This window comes from Zalophus californianus, chromosome 11 (assembly GCF_009762305.2).
Source record: "Zalophus californianus isolate mZalCal1 chromosome 11, mZalCal1.pri.v2, whole genome shotgun sequence".
Lineage (NCBI taxonomy): Eukaryota > Metazoa > Chordata > Mammalia > Carnivora > Otariidae > Zalophus > Zalophus californianus.
Genome location: NC_045605.1, coordinates 18732759 through 18749491, shown reverse-complemented (window position 1 = coordinate 18749491; position 16733 = coordinate 18732759). Strand labels below are relative to the sequence as shown.

Genomic DNA, 16733 nt, shown 5'->3' with positions numbered 1-16733 from the left:
GGCTGGGGCTCTATCTCATGCCCCCAGGAACCACGGTAGATTAGATGTTCCTGCAAAAGGAGGAAGTCCACTAAGCTTTTATTCTAAAGATTTCCGCCTAGAATTGAATCGAATGGATCATGCTGAACAAAGAACCCAAGTAGGAATTGATGACTACCTGCCTCTCCAACCTTGTTTCTCCCCACTTTCTGCCGTGCTTACTAAGCTTTAGCTCCCTGACCCCTGGTGTTCTAACCCAGGGAACTCCTTATCACTGGGGGACATCTGCATTCCTTCTGTCTTCCTGAAACCTCATTTACCTCTGCACCATGCCCAGTTTCTGTTCAGCCTTAGCTGGTGGCTTCCTTGTCAGCTGCTCGGGGGGATACCGCACCCAACCTTATGTAAAGTACGCCCTGCCCCACATCCCTCCCAGAGTTACTATTGGATAACCCAGTTTTCTTCCTAGACAACATTGATCAACCTCTGTAATTATCTTGTTTATGTATTCAGTGTCTCTCTTTCTCCTCCATAAGGTGGGGGGGGGGGAACCTTGCTTTATTTGCCACTGTAGCACCAGCTTGCCACCCTGCCAAGAACATCGTGTTCAATCAGTATTGTAGAATGATGAATGAATCCACGCCCTCCGTGTCTTTGTTTCTTTCATACAGCAAGTTCACAATACCTGCTCTCCTTGCCTCGTAAAATTATGAGAATCAAACGAAAATGTGCTTTTAAGAGGAAGGTGGTAAATCATTAAGGCAGCTTCTTAGGCAAACCCCAGAATTCAACCAACACATTCTCTTATTGCAGAAGATAACTTCTGGGGACAATAGTAAAGTAATACCAGTACGAACGAGGCTACTTTGTTCCTTGTCCCTGATATTTTCCACAGATAAGAAAATGGCTACATGTGTGATTTTCCTTTGGCCTTAGCAAAAGCAATTGTTTATTTACTAGCAGATAGTATCTTACTTAGCATGTCCTATTAGGCATTTTATTTTTTTAAGAGAGGGAATAAGAGAGTGGGGGGGGGTATGTAGAGAGGGGGAGAAAAAGAAAATATTTTTTTAAAAGATTTTATTTATTCGCTTTAGAGACAGTGCTCACAAGTAGGGGGAGGCACAGAGGGCGAGGGACAAGGAGACTCCCATGCTGAGCACAGAGCCTGACACTGGACTCGATCCCAGGACCCTGAGATCATGACCTGAACTGAAACCAAGAGTCAGACGTTTAACCAACTGAGCCAACCAGGTGCCCCTGTTAGGCATTTTATAGTCATTATCCCATATCTTACAACCGTGCTGTAAAAATTCATGTGCCCATTTTACAGGTGAAAACGATGTAAGGGATCTAGTAAGCAGCTAAGCCTGGATAAGAACCCAACTCTGTCTGACACTAGAATTAGAGCTGCTTCCCTGGTACAGCATGAGATTCTTCCCCAGTGATAACACAGACCTTCTGGATTGCCTCACCAACACAGTGGCACCCAGTAGCTATCTAAACCTGCAGCTTCTCATGGTCAGGAGCAAGCCATCTGGGTTTTATGTATTTATTTCTGGCAAAATGAAGTATTCTGTTTCTTCAGAAGGAAGACTGGTTTTTGGTTCTCAACTATCGAAAAAAAAAAAAGACATTTTGCTGATTTCAGCTTGAACAAATCCAAAGCATGTGGATTCATTTTCTCTGGATGTGCAGGCAGCTTTGACATACATCACAAGTGGGCAAAATGAGTTTGGGAATCTGTCAAGCAGAGAATGACCGAGAACCACCCACAAGGCTAAACATAGCTTGGTCTTTTGTCAGATGTGAGCATTAGCTGTTACGTTTCCTCAGGCAGTAAACCGTGCCTGGCTCATGGCTGGCTCTGTCAATGAAAACCTGCATTTGCGTCCTGAGTATAAATTTGCATACATGGCTTATTATAACTTCTATTAGCTCTGACATATCTTTACTTCAGAAATGGGGTTGGGGCGTCTGTGTGGTTCAGTGGGTTGAGCATCCGACTCTTGATTTCAGCTCAGGTCACGATCTTAGGGTCCTGAGATGGAGCCCTGTGTCGGGCTCTGCAGTCAGCAGGGAGTCTGCTTGAGAGTCCCTCCCTCTGCCCCTCCTCCTGTGCTGCTCACTCTCTCCCTCAAAAAAAGGTGGGGGGTGGTCTATTATGGCTTTTGGTAGAGTGGAACCTAGCTTGCGCTGGATTTCCTCTCTCTCTTACCCAAATCCTTAATCTATGGATGGCCCCTGGTGCACCTACCTCCTCAAGGTGAGCAGAGTTGAGGGATGAAGGCTCGCACATGGGCAATGAGAGCATTTTGGAGCACGTTTTCTCACTCCTGGGCGAGTGTCACCTCTCCAACCTGGGTGACTCAGAGAGAAGCCTCACCAGAGGGGACCAGAGACCCACAGTGCTGCCGGAGCATCCTTCCATTTCCGTCAGCAGCAAATGCCCCTCTGGCTCTCTGAGCTTCAAAGAATCGCACTCTTAATGGACATTTATGAAATAATAATGACCACAGTAACATCTAAAAACATGATAGGCATAGAGACCACTCAGAACTTAATATGAGATTGCTCTGGACTGACTGAGGACACAGTTTCTCTTTATTAAATCGTCTGTGAACCACTTAAACGGAGATGCTCATGGAATGGAATGATCTAATTACAATGGTGTGGGAGCCGTATCCAGAGGAAGAGCACACAGCCAGGAAAGTGCAGATGCCACAGGTAGTTTACAAGGGATTCGGCAATACAGTTCGGTGTGGTTTTCCTTCTTATAATGACAAACATTTTTCTTCAAATAAATACACCTGAATCACATAGAATAATAATAAAAAAGATACAAGAGCCTTATAAATGAGAAAGAAACCAATATGCCTCTAAAAACATCAGGTTGAGAATGGTCTGTGCATAACCAAAATGCTTCAGGATGGCATTCCTATCAGAGAACCAGCACACATTTCCCGTTATACACTATGTACCCTGTACAGAGTCCAAGAATAGTTAAACAGCTGCAAAATCCTGATTTTTGCATGGGTAATGGCAGCTAAGTGGCACTGTGTAAGACATTTGTAAGAGCTGATTGTATATTAAGTTTGACTACTCCTCACTATAATTTTAAACATATACACTGAACATAATAGTATATGTATTTAAAGATCAAGTTATTTCCTGTCTTTAGCGGCATTTTTTTTCCTTCCCTCGAATTTTCATTATAGCTAGTTACTTTCCTAGGAAAAATTCATTATGTTGAAGTGTTAAAGAGAAGCAAATCCAATTTGAATCCTATGTTTAAACATGAAAAGCATCTGCCATCACTGAACAAAATATCCCCCCATCACCTTTGTAAAGTGACTATTAACCTAAGTAGATGTTAAAATGCTCTTTTCCCTACCCTCCCAGGCCAGTCTCATCCCCCCCTGCAAGGCAGCCCGACTAGACTCGCGCCTCTTAGTTCTCATATATGTGCAGGACTACAATTTAAATGCAAATAACCCCACGCCTCATTATCTGAGTTCATGCAGACACAGTATAGTTGTGACTCTGCCTGTGAAAATTAAGGGAGGTTCATCTGTATTCGAACACACGCATCACTCAGAGTAGATTCAAAAGAGCAATTCATCACTGCTTTCAAATTAAACACTGGAGTTGCAGAGTGCCTAGGTTACGGAGGAATGCCTCCCTTTTTGCTACAGAGGGACGCTTTTCTACAAAGACAATGAGATAGGAACTTCTCTTACTGCAGCTCTTCAGTTAGTTCCCAGTGACACTAGGTAATGGAAATAGAAGACTTCCTTTAATACGAACACAGCTAGTTGAGTGAAAAAGATACATTTATGGTAATGCTAAGTGCAGCTGGAGGACAATGTATATGCATCCAAATACCACTGACAGGAAAATGACCACATCAGCCTAAAATGCAAGAAAACTATCCACAATGATTTATCAAACTGAGATCACTCCAGGAGATATTATTGTTTTTTTTTTTTTTATTTTCTGCAAAATCATCTTTTAAATATAAGGTTATTTTAAAATAATTCTTTGGTTAAAGTATAATTCAAATAAAAAGTAGAAACTCCTCCAAGCCATTCACTACAGGGTGAAAAATACCCCCCTCTTTCAGCCATCAGATGGCCATTTAATCAGCCATTCAGATTCTATGAATCTAAATGTAATGGAAAACACTGTATTCTAACTCCACACTGCGGTAAAGCAATAAGCTCCTAGCTACCGATGCAGTGATGGAGAAGAGAGCCTGGGAAAGTGAGACCCCCAGCTTGTGCATTAAAATGTGCCAATTATTCCAGTCCACAAGGAATAGACATGGCATGTTAAAATCACCGAAACCAAAGTCCTACCTATGAATAATACTGGGGCATTAGCGGATCGATGCGACACACTTGTACCAGCAGCAAACTGTTTCAGAGTTTCAATCCCAGACCAAATCCTCTAGTTAATTTCATCTCCGTTTCAGACAACTTTCTACATTAAAAAAAATTTTTTTCCCTCTGCAAGAAACATTTGGTTCTTCTTACCTTGATGTCCATCCTTCCTTCCTTGCTTCCTTCCTTCCTTCCTTCCTTCCTTCCTTCCTGCCCGCTCTTCCCTGCCCCCAACATTTGTTCTTAATAAGCATCAGCCTCAGATCAAAAAGAACCAAGCTGAGGTTCAGGTTGTGATGTCAACCTAGAATTTTTGGATGAAAACGAAATCATGTAATACACTTGTGCATTCCTTTTATTACAGAGATTCAACATGATTTTCAAAGAATTTCTCCGCTGGAGTCTTAGTTTTTAAAAAAAGAATACGTGAAAAGAGAATTTAATGTGAATTCAGGTCATTCAGGCCATTTTGATAAACAATCTGGATAATGAAAGCAGAGGAATAAACTCCTTATTTAGGGTTTTCCACCTAAATTATTCAGGAAATGATTTCAGATCTCTGCCTCCTGCTCACCTAGATGACCGCCTAAGGCTCTGTCCATATTGTGCTAAGGACAATGGATTGTTGCCCAGCTAAACTGGCCTCTCGGTCATCATAGGACCAAGATAGCTGAGAGGGAGGGAGAGGATAACCTATCCTGAACTCTGTTCTGTTCAGGTACAGACACTGCCCAGAACACACTGCTGTAGTTTTCAAGGAAGTTAGATGTAAGGTGTTCACGCATTATTCCAAACATTGGAAGCCCATGAAAATTTGTGGAGAATCTAATAAACATTACAGATCCGATTAAATGGTAGATTCATTTCATTACAGATAGAAGAATGAACAGCAGTGACATTGCATCGGCCGTAATGTGATTTTTCTCTTAGACTCTTTTAATGGGAATATTTCCCCCATTTTTAAGGTTGAAACATTTCTGTTACTCAATGGTATCAGCACAGAGTGGTTTTTTTATTGTTATGTTAATCACCATACATTACATCATTAGTTTTTGATGTAGTGTTCCATGATTCATTGTTTGTGCATAACACCCAGCGCTCCACGCAGTACGTGCCCTCTTCAATACCCATCACCAGGCTAACCCATCCCCCCACCCCCCTCCCCTCTAGAACCCTAGCACAGAGTGTTTTTATACCCAGGAGCTGGATCAATGTTTGTGCAATGCTAGAAGAAATCAAGTTTGTTTCTTAAAATCTAAAATTCATGACATATTTGTCTAAGTGGCCTAAAAAAGCCCCACAACTGTAATCCTCTATGCTGATTAACATACATAGCCAGCATCCTTTCACTTCCTCTTCTTTTTAGGAATCCTCAAACTCCAGTTTCAAATAGGAGCATAGATCTATCTATTTTGATATACTGGGTTTTATATGTATTATTCAGTGCTACAACGTATATTGATTTTTTTACACTGTTTCTTTACATGTCTGGGATCTCATTTGCACACATAGTCTACAATAGTGAACTACACCGCACCAGACCATCGTCTGCTGCCGACAGTCACCTAGTCACACAATTAAATACACGTCGATAACTGATATTTAGTTTGATTGTCATTTATTTTTCTTTTCAATAAACTCCCTCTGAATTCAGGAAGCAGGTGTGATGAGAAACCACAGGACGTGGCTCTCCCACCTTTTCTTAAGTAGCCCTACCTACATATTTTAAGTTATAGAAAAACAAACAAATAAAAAAATGACAGCACAAACAGCAATCGTGACTGTCATCCTTTAAATTAGTTCCCTGACTTCTTTATACATCCCTGGTATAATTGATGCATTGGTGGATGATCTGCCATGAGTGACAGGTACTATAAGTGTACAATGACCTGACCCTTGGTATGGTTTGTAAAGACATCCATATTGCACAGGAATGAGCTTCTTGTGGACTCAAATAATGGATCGAACACACATGCCTTCAAATTGTCAACATCCTTAACCAGTTACCACGGTCTAGATTCTAGGGGCAAAGACAAGCAAATCATGGTGATTTGGAAGTGCTGTAACATGGATAATTCCAGGTCACTTTATATTTTGCAAATTCTTTGCTTCCCACAATTGAATACATTTGTCTCCCTCCTGAGTATCCAAAAGTGCTTGCTCTCCCCATTGCACAGACAGAAGCGAGGGGGAGGGGCCGTAGGAGAAAGCCGTAGTGAGCTGTTCTAGAGAAAATGTGGCGATAGGTACCAGGGTAGATGGGGGTCATCCAAGCAGGTGTCTTGAGCTAGCAGCACGGGTGTGTGGGTCCTATTGAGGGTAGAATCTGATGTGTAATAAGAACAACTCTCTGCAGGGGCACGTTTTCTAATAACCTTAAAAGAATTCCTCAGCTTGGCTTTGCCTAACTGGAACATGGAGTTAAAAAGAAAATCCTATCCCCAAACTGGCAGCTCAGTGTGTCTCTCCAGCTGGATTCTGGACATACTCCCTCCTCTCGCATTCCCCCTCAGAGCAGGCTGACTGCTCCCTTTAAGAGCATTCCGACTCCTTAGCCGTGTACGGAAGGAAGAACACATCCTCTGCTGTAGCAGGTGCCTTGATTTAGGAAGACAATTCTCGAAAGCCTTGTTAGCTAGGTAAGCATCCAGAGAGAATGAATTTTATCCCTGAATCAAGTCTTTTTCTCATTCCCACAGTCTCGTCATCAGAGCTTTAAAGCATGAAAGGAAATCTGCTAAATTGTTCTGAGGTGTCCGCTTAGATGGTGGTGCGGACTTTGCCACTGTTACTAAACACACAGAAAGACACTTCTCCCAAAGGCTTTCTAGAGCCTTTTCTTCTCGTTCACTGGTATGGTTTATTCTTGTAGCAAGGTCTCTCTCCAGTTGAAGCCCCCAGTTGGTCCATGGGTGAGAGGAAGGATAGGTGGGTCTGTCAGCTGCCATATTCCAGTTTCTCCTAGTTCTTCACAGGAACAAAACCCCAAGTACGGGATCTGAAGTCAGAGTAGTGAAGGAAGGGGGAAATAGAAAACAGAGGTTTAATGCTTTCGCTTTGACCTACACATAAAGATCTTCAGGTGGCCGTTGGGAATCAGGAATAGTCACAGGAATTGATAGGGGCTTTGTAGACCCTGCATCTCTTCCAAAAATCAATAAAGAAAAATGAAATGGATAAAAGTGACAAATTAGAGGGAAGGGTATTTATATTGCAAGGGGATTCATCAGAAAGATTCATTAAATGGTGAGCTCCCCTGGTGTAATTAAGTAATTGTTTCTAGATTGCTGCATAATAGTGTGGGAGGAAAAAGGACAATCACACAGAAAGCTAAGGTGCTCAGCGTTAATTCCTAATTGTGAATCAAGCTAAAATTGCAGCTCAGACATTCCAGAAATTATATTTGGACCACGGGAGAGATTACGCTATTTTAAAAAATATTTCACCCAGTTTCGTCTTTTCTTATTTTTTTTTTTTTCCTTCTTGGCACGGGTATCTGTAATATTCAAAGCTGAAGCTGTACCCTTCCTAATGTCAGGAGCCATGGCATCTCATCTCTAAACGTATTTTTGTGCATGGGACCATAGCTGCAGTTATAAACAAGACAAAAATCTCTGCCCTCAAGCAGCTTACAGAGTAATGGGTAGACACAGATGCATAAATAAACTTAAAAAAAATGAGAAAAGCATTGCAACTGAGTTTGAATCAGGTTCTCTGGGGGCAGATACAGGAAGCACGTAAGTCAGCCTGGAGGGAAGTGTGTGGGAGGGCCGCTGATGGGAAAGCCTCTTTCACGGACATGAGAAGGAAGAATCCAGATGTGTGGGTCATTCTCACGGGTTTTGTCTCATGGCCTTGTTCCTGGTTTGCCTTGCAGCCTGATCGTCTTAAATCACTGCTTCCTTTGGCCTGCCACCCAGGCCCTCTCCTAGCTGAGCTGTCAGATGCTCTGTTTGGGTCCACTCACCCCTCTTCATCCAATCCATGGCCCCTCAGGGAAATCCAGACAATTTGCTTAGAATTCTTAGCTATTTCCTAAATTTGCACTCTTAGAAACTAAAACTTGCTCAAACACATCTTTTTCTCTTACACAAGGCCTAATAAAGCACCTTACACAGAGCACCACTCGGTACATCTTGGTTGAGTGAATCAATACATGCATCTTCCCATCTCAGAGGGAACACAGGCTTCAAACAACTTAGCATTCAGCCAGTCAGGGAACTGTTGTAAAACTGTTTGGCACCACAGGCCTCTGAGATATAGATATGAATTACCTTTCGGACCATTTGTACAAAGTCCTTGGAGTTCTGAGGGGACAGACCCTGAAGTTGGCAGGTACACGCTTCCAGGGAAGATGCATGAGCCACAATCAGGATGTTATTTCCTGGGGGAAGAAAAGCAAGGACTGGGAAGACCATTTCTTTTCTTTCTTTCTTTAAGATTTATTTATTTATTTGAGAGAGAGAGAGAGAGAGTGGAGAGGGGCAGGGGAGAGAATCTTCAGATTCCCCACTGAGTGTGGAGCCCAACATGGGACTCTTAACTGACTGAGCCACCCAGGTGCCCCTGGGAAGACCATTTCTATAAAGACCTATGTAAACTTTGTAAATACTGAAGGTCAAATATTCCAGGGAGGGACAGGCATTCTCAAGAATGAGAGAATTTGGCCAAACAGTATTTTGAAATGCTTTGTATTGTTAAGGCAGCCTATTATCATTAAAAAAAAAAAAACCTTTTAATCTTAAAATAATTATAGATGCACAGGTTATAATTATATACATACACACAATTGTAAATATATACAATGTGTAAAATTACATATCATATATGTATGACATATTGTGTAATATGTATATACACAAACATAGATACACATTATGTGTGTGTGTATATAGTATATAGTTTAGCATATAGTATATATACACATATGCACACCAGGGAGGTCCCACATACCAGGCATCCAGCCTCGTCCAGTGGGAATATCTTGCTTAGCTATGGTACCCTAGCAAAATCAGGAAATGGGTGCTGGTATAATCCACAGTTTACTTGGATTCCACCAGGTTTCACTATCACCTGTGTGACTCTTTGTAAACACCACAATCAAGACACAAAACTCTTCTATGTCTACAGGGCTCTCTGCTACTTCTTCTAATACAGTTTTCAATGTTGCCACTGTAGAACTGGGAGCACTTGATACTTTTTGGTTGATAGCCTATGCTGATGAGTATCTTTACAGTGGGGAGCACAGGAGTAGTAAATGAAATGAGTGGTTTCTCAATGTTAACTGAGAGGTGGCAATGTACTACAATACTGCTGACCAGGGCAATCCACTGTTAACATTTGGGTGTGCATAATTCTAGTTTTTGCTTTATGAAGATAACTTAAAAAGCAGTAGAAATGTGCATATACTTTTGTAATCCCTTTTTTCTCTAAAAATTGATGGTGAATAGTCTTATGTTTCATTAAATATTTGAGTTCAGTGTTTATCAAATTCAGTAACAGACTTGAGTCGTCCAGAACACTGCTCTTGGTTAATGGTAGCAGGTGTGCTTTTTGTGGGCATCCATGCTGCTGGATCAAATCATAGGCAAAAATAGTGTTATGCTATAAAACTTCTGGAAATTGTAACAGGGAACTTCCTTCACAGAGTGCAAGATAAATAGCTGTGACGTAGAATTCTAAATGATTTCATATAGTAACTAAGTCTGGTATATCCCCATGGCATATCTACCGTTTTAGGTACTCGAGAGACTATTACAAATTTAACATGAAAGTATCTATAAGAAAGTTGAGAATTACTTCTCTCTCTTATTAAGCAAGTCTGCTAAAGCAAGTTGAAACATCTTGAATAGCTTATAGACCATGATGGAGGAATGACCACATATTTAAATATAGAGTCAAAAATGATATCACCTACCTTTACTTTTACACTCACTTATTATTTCTTTTGTCACTTGGAAACTTCTACTAATGTAAGTGTCATAGGATTCTGAAACCACTAATTTGCTGACTGGAATGTGAGGTCTGTAAGAGAAAAAATGAACAAAGGCAATGAAAACATTTTGATCCCAAGACAAAGCAATAGATAGGATTCTAAATTTCTATGTTAAGACCTTTCTAGAGTTCCCATATTTCTGTTTACCCATTTCCTTATAAAGGATGGAGGTATAGAGAAGAGTAGTTCCACTCTATGGGAGTGGGGTCGAAATGTACAGAATGTGCAGAAATAAAGGCTGTGCATGCAAGGTGTCAGAGTGACCAGGGGAAACGTGAAACACTCAGTACAGGTACCACTTGCGGGTTAACTCATAAGCAGTTTGACTAATTTTCTGACCAATAGTACTGGGTCACACAGCTAACAGGAAGCAAAGCAGAGCTTAGATCTCTTTATCTCTGTAGAGCTCCCAAGCCCCTCTTCTCTAGCCTCATACACCATAAGCTGTAAGAATAGGTTTTGTTTATTTTTAAAGTTTTTTCCAGTTTTATTGGGATAGAATTGCCACTTAACGTTGTGTAATTTCAAGGTGTGAAAGTGTTGGTCAGGTACACCTGTTCTTACAAGATGATTTCCACCATAGTGTTAAGCTAACACCTCCATCACGTCACATGATCACTGGTTCCTTTTTGTGGTGAGAACATTTAAGATCGACCCTCTTGGCAACTTTCAAGTATACAATACTGTATTATCAAATAATCACCACACTGTGCATTAGAGCCCCAGAACTTGAAGTTTGTGTCCTTTGACCAACATCTCCCCATTTTTCCCCATCCCCCAGTCCCTGGAAATCACCCTTCTGCTGTCTGTTTCTCTGAGTTTGGCTTTTTAGATTCTACACATGAGTGATATCATGTGCAGATATCTCTTCGAGCTCCTGTATTCATTTCCTTTGAATTATATACCCAGAAGTGGGATTGCTGGGTCATATGGTAGCTCTATTTTTAATTTTTAAAGGAATCTCTATATTGTTTTCCATAGTGGCCGCACCAATTTACATTGTCACCAACGCTGGATAGCTCTTGTCTTTTTGATGACAGCCATTCTAACAGGTGTGAGGTGGTATCTCGTTGGGGTTTGAAATTGCATTTTCCTGATGACTAGTGACATTGACATCTTTTCTTGTACTTGCTAGCCATTCGTATGTCGTCTTTGGAAAAATATCTGTTAAATTCTTCTGCCCATTTTTACATCAGGTTTTTTTTTTTTTTTTTTTTTTTTTTTTTTTTTTTTTTTTTACTATCGAGTTGTAGGAGTTCTTCATACGTTTTAGATACTGACCCCCATCAGATTAATGGTTTGCAGACATCCTGTCTATCTTGTAGGTTGCTTTTTCATTTTTTGGATTGTTTCTTTTGCTTTGCAAAAACTTTAGTTTGATGGAGTCTCACTTTACATGGTTTCAGTTCTTATGTTTCAGTCTTTAATTCATCTTTAAAAAAAATTTTTTTTAAAGATTTTATTTATTTATTTGACAGAGAGAGACACAGCAAGAGAGGGAACACAAGCAGGGGGAGCGGGGGAGGGAGAAGCAGGCTTCCCGCAGAGCAGGGAGCCCGATGCAGGGCTCGATCCCAGGACCTGAGCCGAAGGCAGACACCTAAGAACTGAGCTACCCAGGCGCCCCAAGTCTTTAATTCATCTTGAGTTAATTTTTGTGACTGGTGTATCTGCATGCTGTTATCCAATTTTCCCAACACCATTACTGAAGAGACTATCGTACCTCACTGAGTATTATCAGCTCCCTTGTCAACTGTTAGTTGAACATGTATTTCAGGATTTATTTCTAGGCTGTCAATTCTGTTCCATTGGTCTGTGTCTATTTTTATGCCAGTTCCACACTGTTTTGATTAGCATAGATTTGTAGTATAGCTTGAAATCAGGAAGTGTGATGCTTCCAGCTTCGTTGTTCTTTGTCAGGTTTACTTTGGCTATTTAGGATCTTTTGTAGTACCATACAAATTTTACGATTGTTTTTTCTCTTTCTGTGGAAAACACCATAGGGATTTTGATAGGGATTGCATTTAATCTATAGATGGCTTTGGGTAGTATGGACATTTTAATATTCTTCTTCTGATCCATGAACATGGGATATCTTTCCATTTGTTTGTGTCTTCTTCAGTTTCTTTCAGCAGTCTTGTATATTTCGGTGTACAGATCTTTCACCTCTTTCACTGATTTTATTCCTAAGTATTTTGTTTTCGATGCTATTCTAAATGGGATTGCTTTATTTCCCCTTCAGATGTGTTGTTAGTGCATAGAAACACAAATTATTTCTGTATGTTGATTTTTGTATCCTGCAACTTTACTGAGTTTGTGGTTCCACAAACAAACTCAGTAGTTTGAGAGACTTGAATGTGTAGTTCTCACAGCCTTATGGTGGAGTCTTTAGGATTTTCTATATAAAATCATATGATCTACAAACAAAGACATTTTTACTTCTTTCTTTCCAATTTGGGTGCCTTTTATTTCTTTTTCTTGGCTGACTGCTCTGGATAGGCCTCTCAGGTACTTTGTTGAACGTGAGTGGTAAGAGTGGGCCTCGTTCCTGATCTTAGAGGAAAAGCTTTCAGTCTTTCACCATGAGTTTGATGTTAGCTGTGGGCTTGTCATACATGGCCTTTATTATGTTGTGGTATATTCCTTCTATACCAATTTGTCGAGCATTTTTATTATTGATGGGGTATTCTGTCAAATGATTTTTCTTCATGAGTTGAGCATATTCATATGATTTCTGGCTTTTGTTCTACAAATGCAGTATATCATATATTGATTTTTTATGTTGAACCATCCTGGCATCCAAGGGATAAATCCTATTTGATCACAGTGTATGATTCTTTTAATGTGCTGTTGAATTTGGTTCGCTAATATTTTGTTGAGAATTTTTACATCTATATTTATTAGGAATGTTGGTCTGTAGTTCTCTTTTCTTATAGAGTCCTTATCTCTTTCCTATAGATTACTTATCTGGCTTTAGTATCAGGGGAATGCTGGCCTTGTAAAATGAGTCTGGGGAGTTGTAAGGGTAGATTTTCAACACAGATATTAGGTCCACTGGATTTGTGACATTATGAAATCTTCATCAGTGTTTTCCTTTTCTTTCTTATTTTGAACACAGACCATACACCTGGAAACAGGAAAAGCTCAGGGAACACAGAGATGAAGAGAACCCAGTTTCTGTGCTTGAGGAGCTCTCAGTGTATGGTTGGGGTGAGCAGGCTATTGGTGCAAATGATAATTATGCACAGTGTACAAAGGTGCATGAGAGGTTGATCGATGATCAGTGCAGGGCTCTCCCATCTTGGTGACGCTGCATGTCTTCAATCTCAGCCACTTCTGCCTGCTCCCATCTTCCTTTGTTACTTAGAGTTGCCAGTCTGTGAGAAGTGTATCTTGTTTTTGAGTACAACTGTATCATATTTCCTGTCTTATTTTGTCTTTCATTGTTGGCGTTTAGTGGATGGTGGATGGAGGTGGTTGTGAGCCCTCAAAGTGAATTCACGTGGCCTCTTGATCAGAATACGTTACTGCTGCTACTGCGACTACAGAGATTTACTGAGAGGTTCCCATGTGTCAGGCTCTGCGTGAAGTGTCCTACTTGTATGCTTTGAACAGAGCCCTCCTAGCAACACTTTTGCAAATCCTGTTTGTGGTTGACAAAACCGAGGCTCCGAAAGGCTGGAGATGACTTGCCTACCCTTACACCGTTAGCAACTCTTAGGCCCTGGATTTGAATCTGGGTCTGAGATCACTGCCTGTAAACCCAGAGGCATTTTGGATGGCTTTTGACAGTGTACCCCCTCAAGGCTGCCTTTCTGTGCCCTTAGGTTTACTGTCCAGAGAGGAAGAATGGCATTCTCCATGCCATCCCCTTCCATTTGAAGGAAACCCATGCTCATCGAAATCACATTCCCTCAGCAAGCATACTTCTCCTAGGAAACAACCTTCTGAGTCTCACAACACCCCGGGGGATAGAGGGAGACATGAATCACCACTTTTAGGGATGGACCTCATTGTTCTGGAGCAAACTCTTTTTTCCATCCCCACCTCTCATCCAGTTCCATTACCACTTACATCACCTGGTCTCCCAGGAGCCCTGCACAGTGACAAAAGGCCACTTTGTATGGCTCAGGGAATCATTTCCATGGTGAGACCACATTGTAAAGTCTGAGATTTGTAGAAGTGAAGAGCAGGTAGATGCTGGGATCCAGTTTCTCCAGGTCAGTTCTTGCCTTTGGCAGTCCTTGCCTTGAAGCGGAACCTATGAAAGGCTTCCATGGTTGAACTAGTTCTGATGGGGGTAGGCCAGAGTCCAAGCTTCCTCACCCCTGTCTGCAGCACGCACCATGCTTCTAGCTGTAAGCGCAGGACCTATGTACTGTACTCAGAGTCAGGTAGGCCTCCGACCATCAACTAGACCTGGAACTCAGAGCACTGGGTGCTCAGGTAGCATCCCTGGAATAGTATTCTCCCCGGTACACACTCTACTCCCCACCCCGCTTTGACCTAGGCTATAGTGCAGGCTTCTGCCTTGAGCCCCACAATAAAGTATGATTCGTTGCCCCTCTAACACTCCAGACTCATGTCCCCATCCGCATACCATTCCCCTAGCACCCCTGTTTAGAGCCCTGTTCTGAAGCCCTATCCAAATGGTGTATATTTTGTTTTTTTCTGCCTTGATCCTTCTGGCCCAACGCCCTAAGACTGGGAGTGCTTTTTACACCCAGCCTCCAGGGCTCCGTCTTGGGGCCTGTGGATGACGCTTGGGTATTAGTCACCAGGCTGGTTTTCCTTAACCTGCTTCCATCCTCACTCCTTCTTGTTCCAAGGTGACAGGACTCTCTAAGTGGTGCTTGCTTGATGTATAATACACTCTCAGTCCTTGCCCTCTGCCCACCACATTTATTCAGTCATTCGGGCATCACTACTTCAAAAATCCGGCGCACTTGGCATAATTAACTTCAGAGGGACTTTAACTCTAGGAGCTGTGCCTCTCATGTGCTCTTTTGTTGACTTTCACAATCGATTTATAGAATTAGAGGCTTTATCCTTTTCTCCCCCTTGTATGAGAAGCGGTTGAATTGAATTTTGATTTTCTGTAGAAGAAAAGAAAAATCTGGAATAAGGACCATGTCCTGGCCCCCAAGTTCCTGGTGTTCATCCCTCTGCTTGTTCTACTGTTGCTGTGTGTGTCTGCATGTGCACTGAAAGGCTCAGACAGAATGATTCTGGAGAACTTTGTAAATGAGCTTGGGAAGAACAGGATGCAATTAAGGGGGAAACTGAAGACATGGTTGGCCCAGGTTGGCTGGGAGGTGCTGGGGGTGAGTCAGGAAAGTCATTTCACCAATGTTGGCAATAACTTACCCTCTTTCCAGCCCAGAGGGATGAGGGCTATTGGCATGGGGACAATAATTTATTGCTATTTCCCACCAAGGATGGAAAAACAGTTGCCATAGGGTAGATAGGGCAAAATGTGAAGTTCAGTTGAGCCTTGAGCAACATGGGTTTGAACTGTGTGGGTCCACTTATATGTGGATTTTTTTTTTTATAAATACAGTACTATAAATTTATGTTTTCTGTTGTCTAGCTTTATTGTAAGAATACAGCAGAGACTACATAAAACATACGATGTGTTTTTTTTATTATGTTAATCACCATACATCATTAGTTTTTGATGTAGTGTTCCACGATTCATTGTTTGTGCATAACACCCAGTGCTCCACGCAGAATGTGCCCTCTTTAATACCCATCACCAGGCTAACCCATCCCCCCACCCCCCTCCCCTCTAGAACCCTCAGTTTGTTTTTCGGAGTCCATCGTCTTTCATGGTTTGTCTCCCCCTCCAATCTCGCCCCTTCATTCTTCCCCTCCTATCTTTTTCTTCTTCTTCTTTTATTTTTTTAACATATAATGTATTATTTGCTTCCGAGGTACAGATCTGTGATTCAACAGTCTTGCACAATTCACAGCGCTCACCATAGCACATACCCTCCCCAATGTCTATCACCCAGCCACCCCATCCCTCCACCCCCCACCACTCCAGTAACCCTCAGTTTGTTTCCTGAAATTAAGAATTCCTCATATCAGTGAGGTCATATGATACGTGTCTTTCTCTGATTGACTGATTTCGCTCAGCATAATACCCTCCAGTTCCATCCACGTTGTTGCAAATGGCAAGATTTCATTCCAGTGTGTGTGTGTGTGTGTGTGTGTGTGTGTGTGTGTGTGTGTGTGTACATACACACGATATCTTGTTTATCCATTCATCTGTTGATGGACATCTTGACTCTTTCCACAGTTTGGCTATTGTGGACACTGCTGCTATAAACATTGGGGTGCACGTACCCCTTTGGGTCCCTACATTTGTATCTTTG

At 41.6% G+C, this 16733-nt stretch overlaps 1 protein-coding gene across 9 annotated transcripts in view; it reads right to left on the bottom strand.

The window, feature by feature from the left end:
- UBASH3B (ubiquitin associated and SH3 domain containing B) overlaps positions 1-16733 on the bottom strand; it is a 147733-nt gene continuing 131000 nt past the window's right edge. For 6 of the 9 annotated variants that reach the window (XM_027579903.1, XM_027579901.1, XM_035722947.1 and 3 more), the window contains exons 12-14: positions 10279-10385; positions 8636-8745; positions 5963-7359 (exon numbers count right to left, since the gene is read on the bottom strand). In XM_027579903.1, the coding sequence (XP_027435704.1) occupies positions 7222-7359; positions 8636-8745; positions 10279-10385 (355 nt within the window). In that variant the 3' untranslated portion in view covers positions 5963-7221. Of the gene's footprint in view, positions 51-5962; positions 7360-8635; positions 8746-10278; positions 10386-13978; positions 15453-16733 lie in introns of those variants that run through there. The other 3 variants (XM_027579902.1, XM_027579905.1, XM_027579907.2) reach the window with 3 other exon arrangements.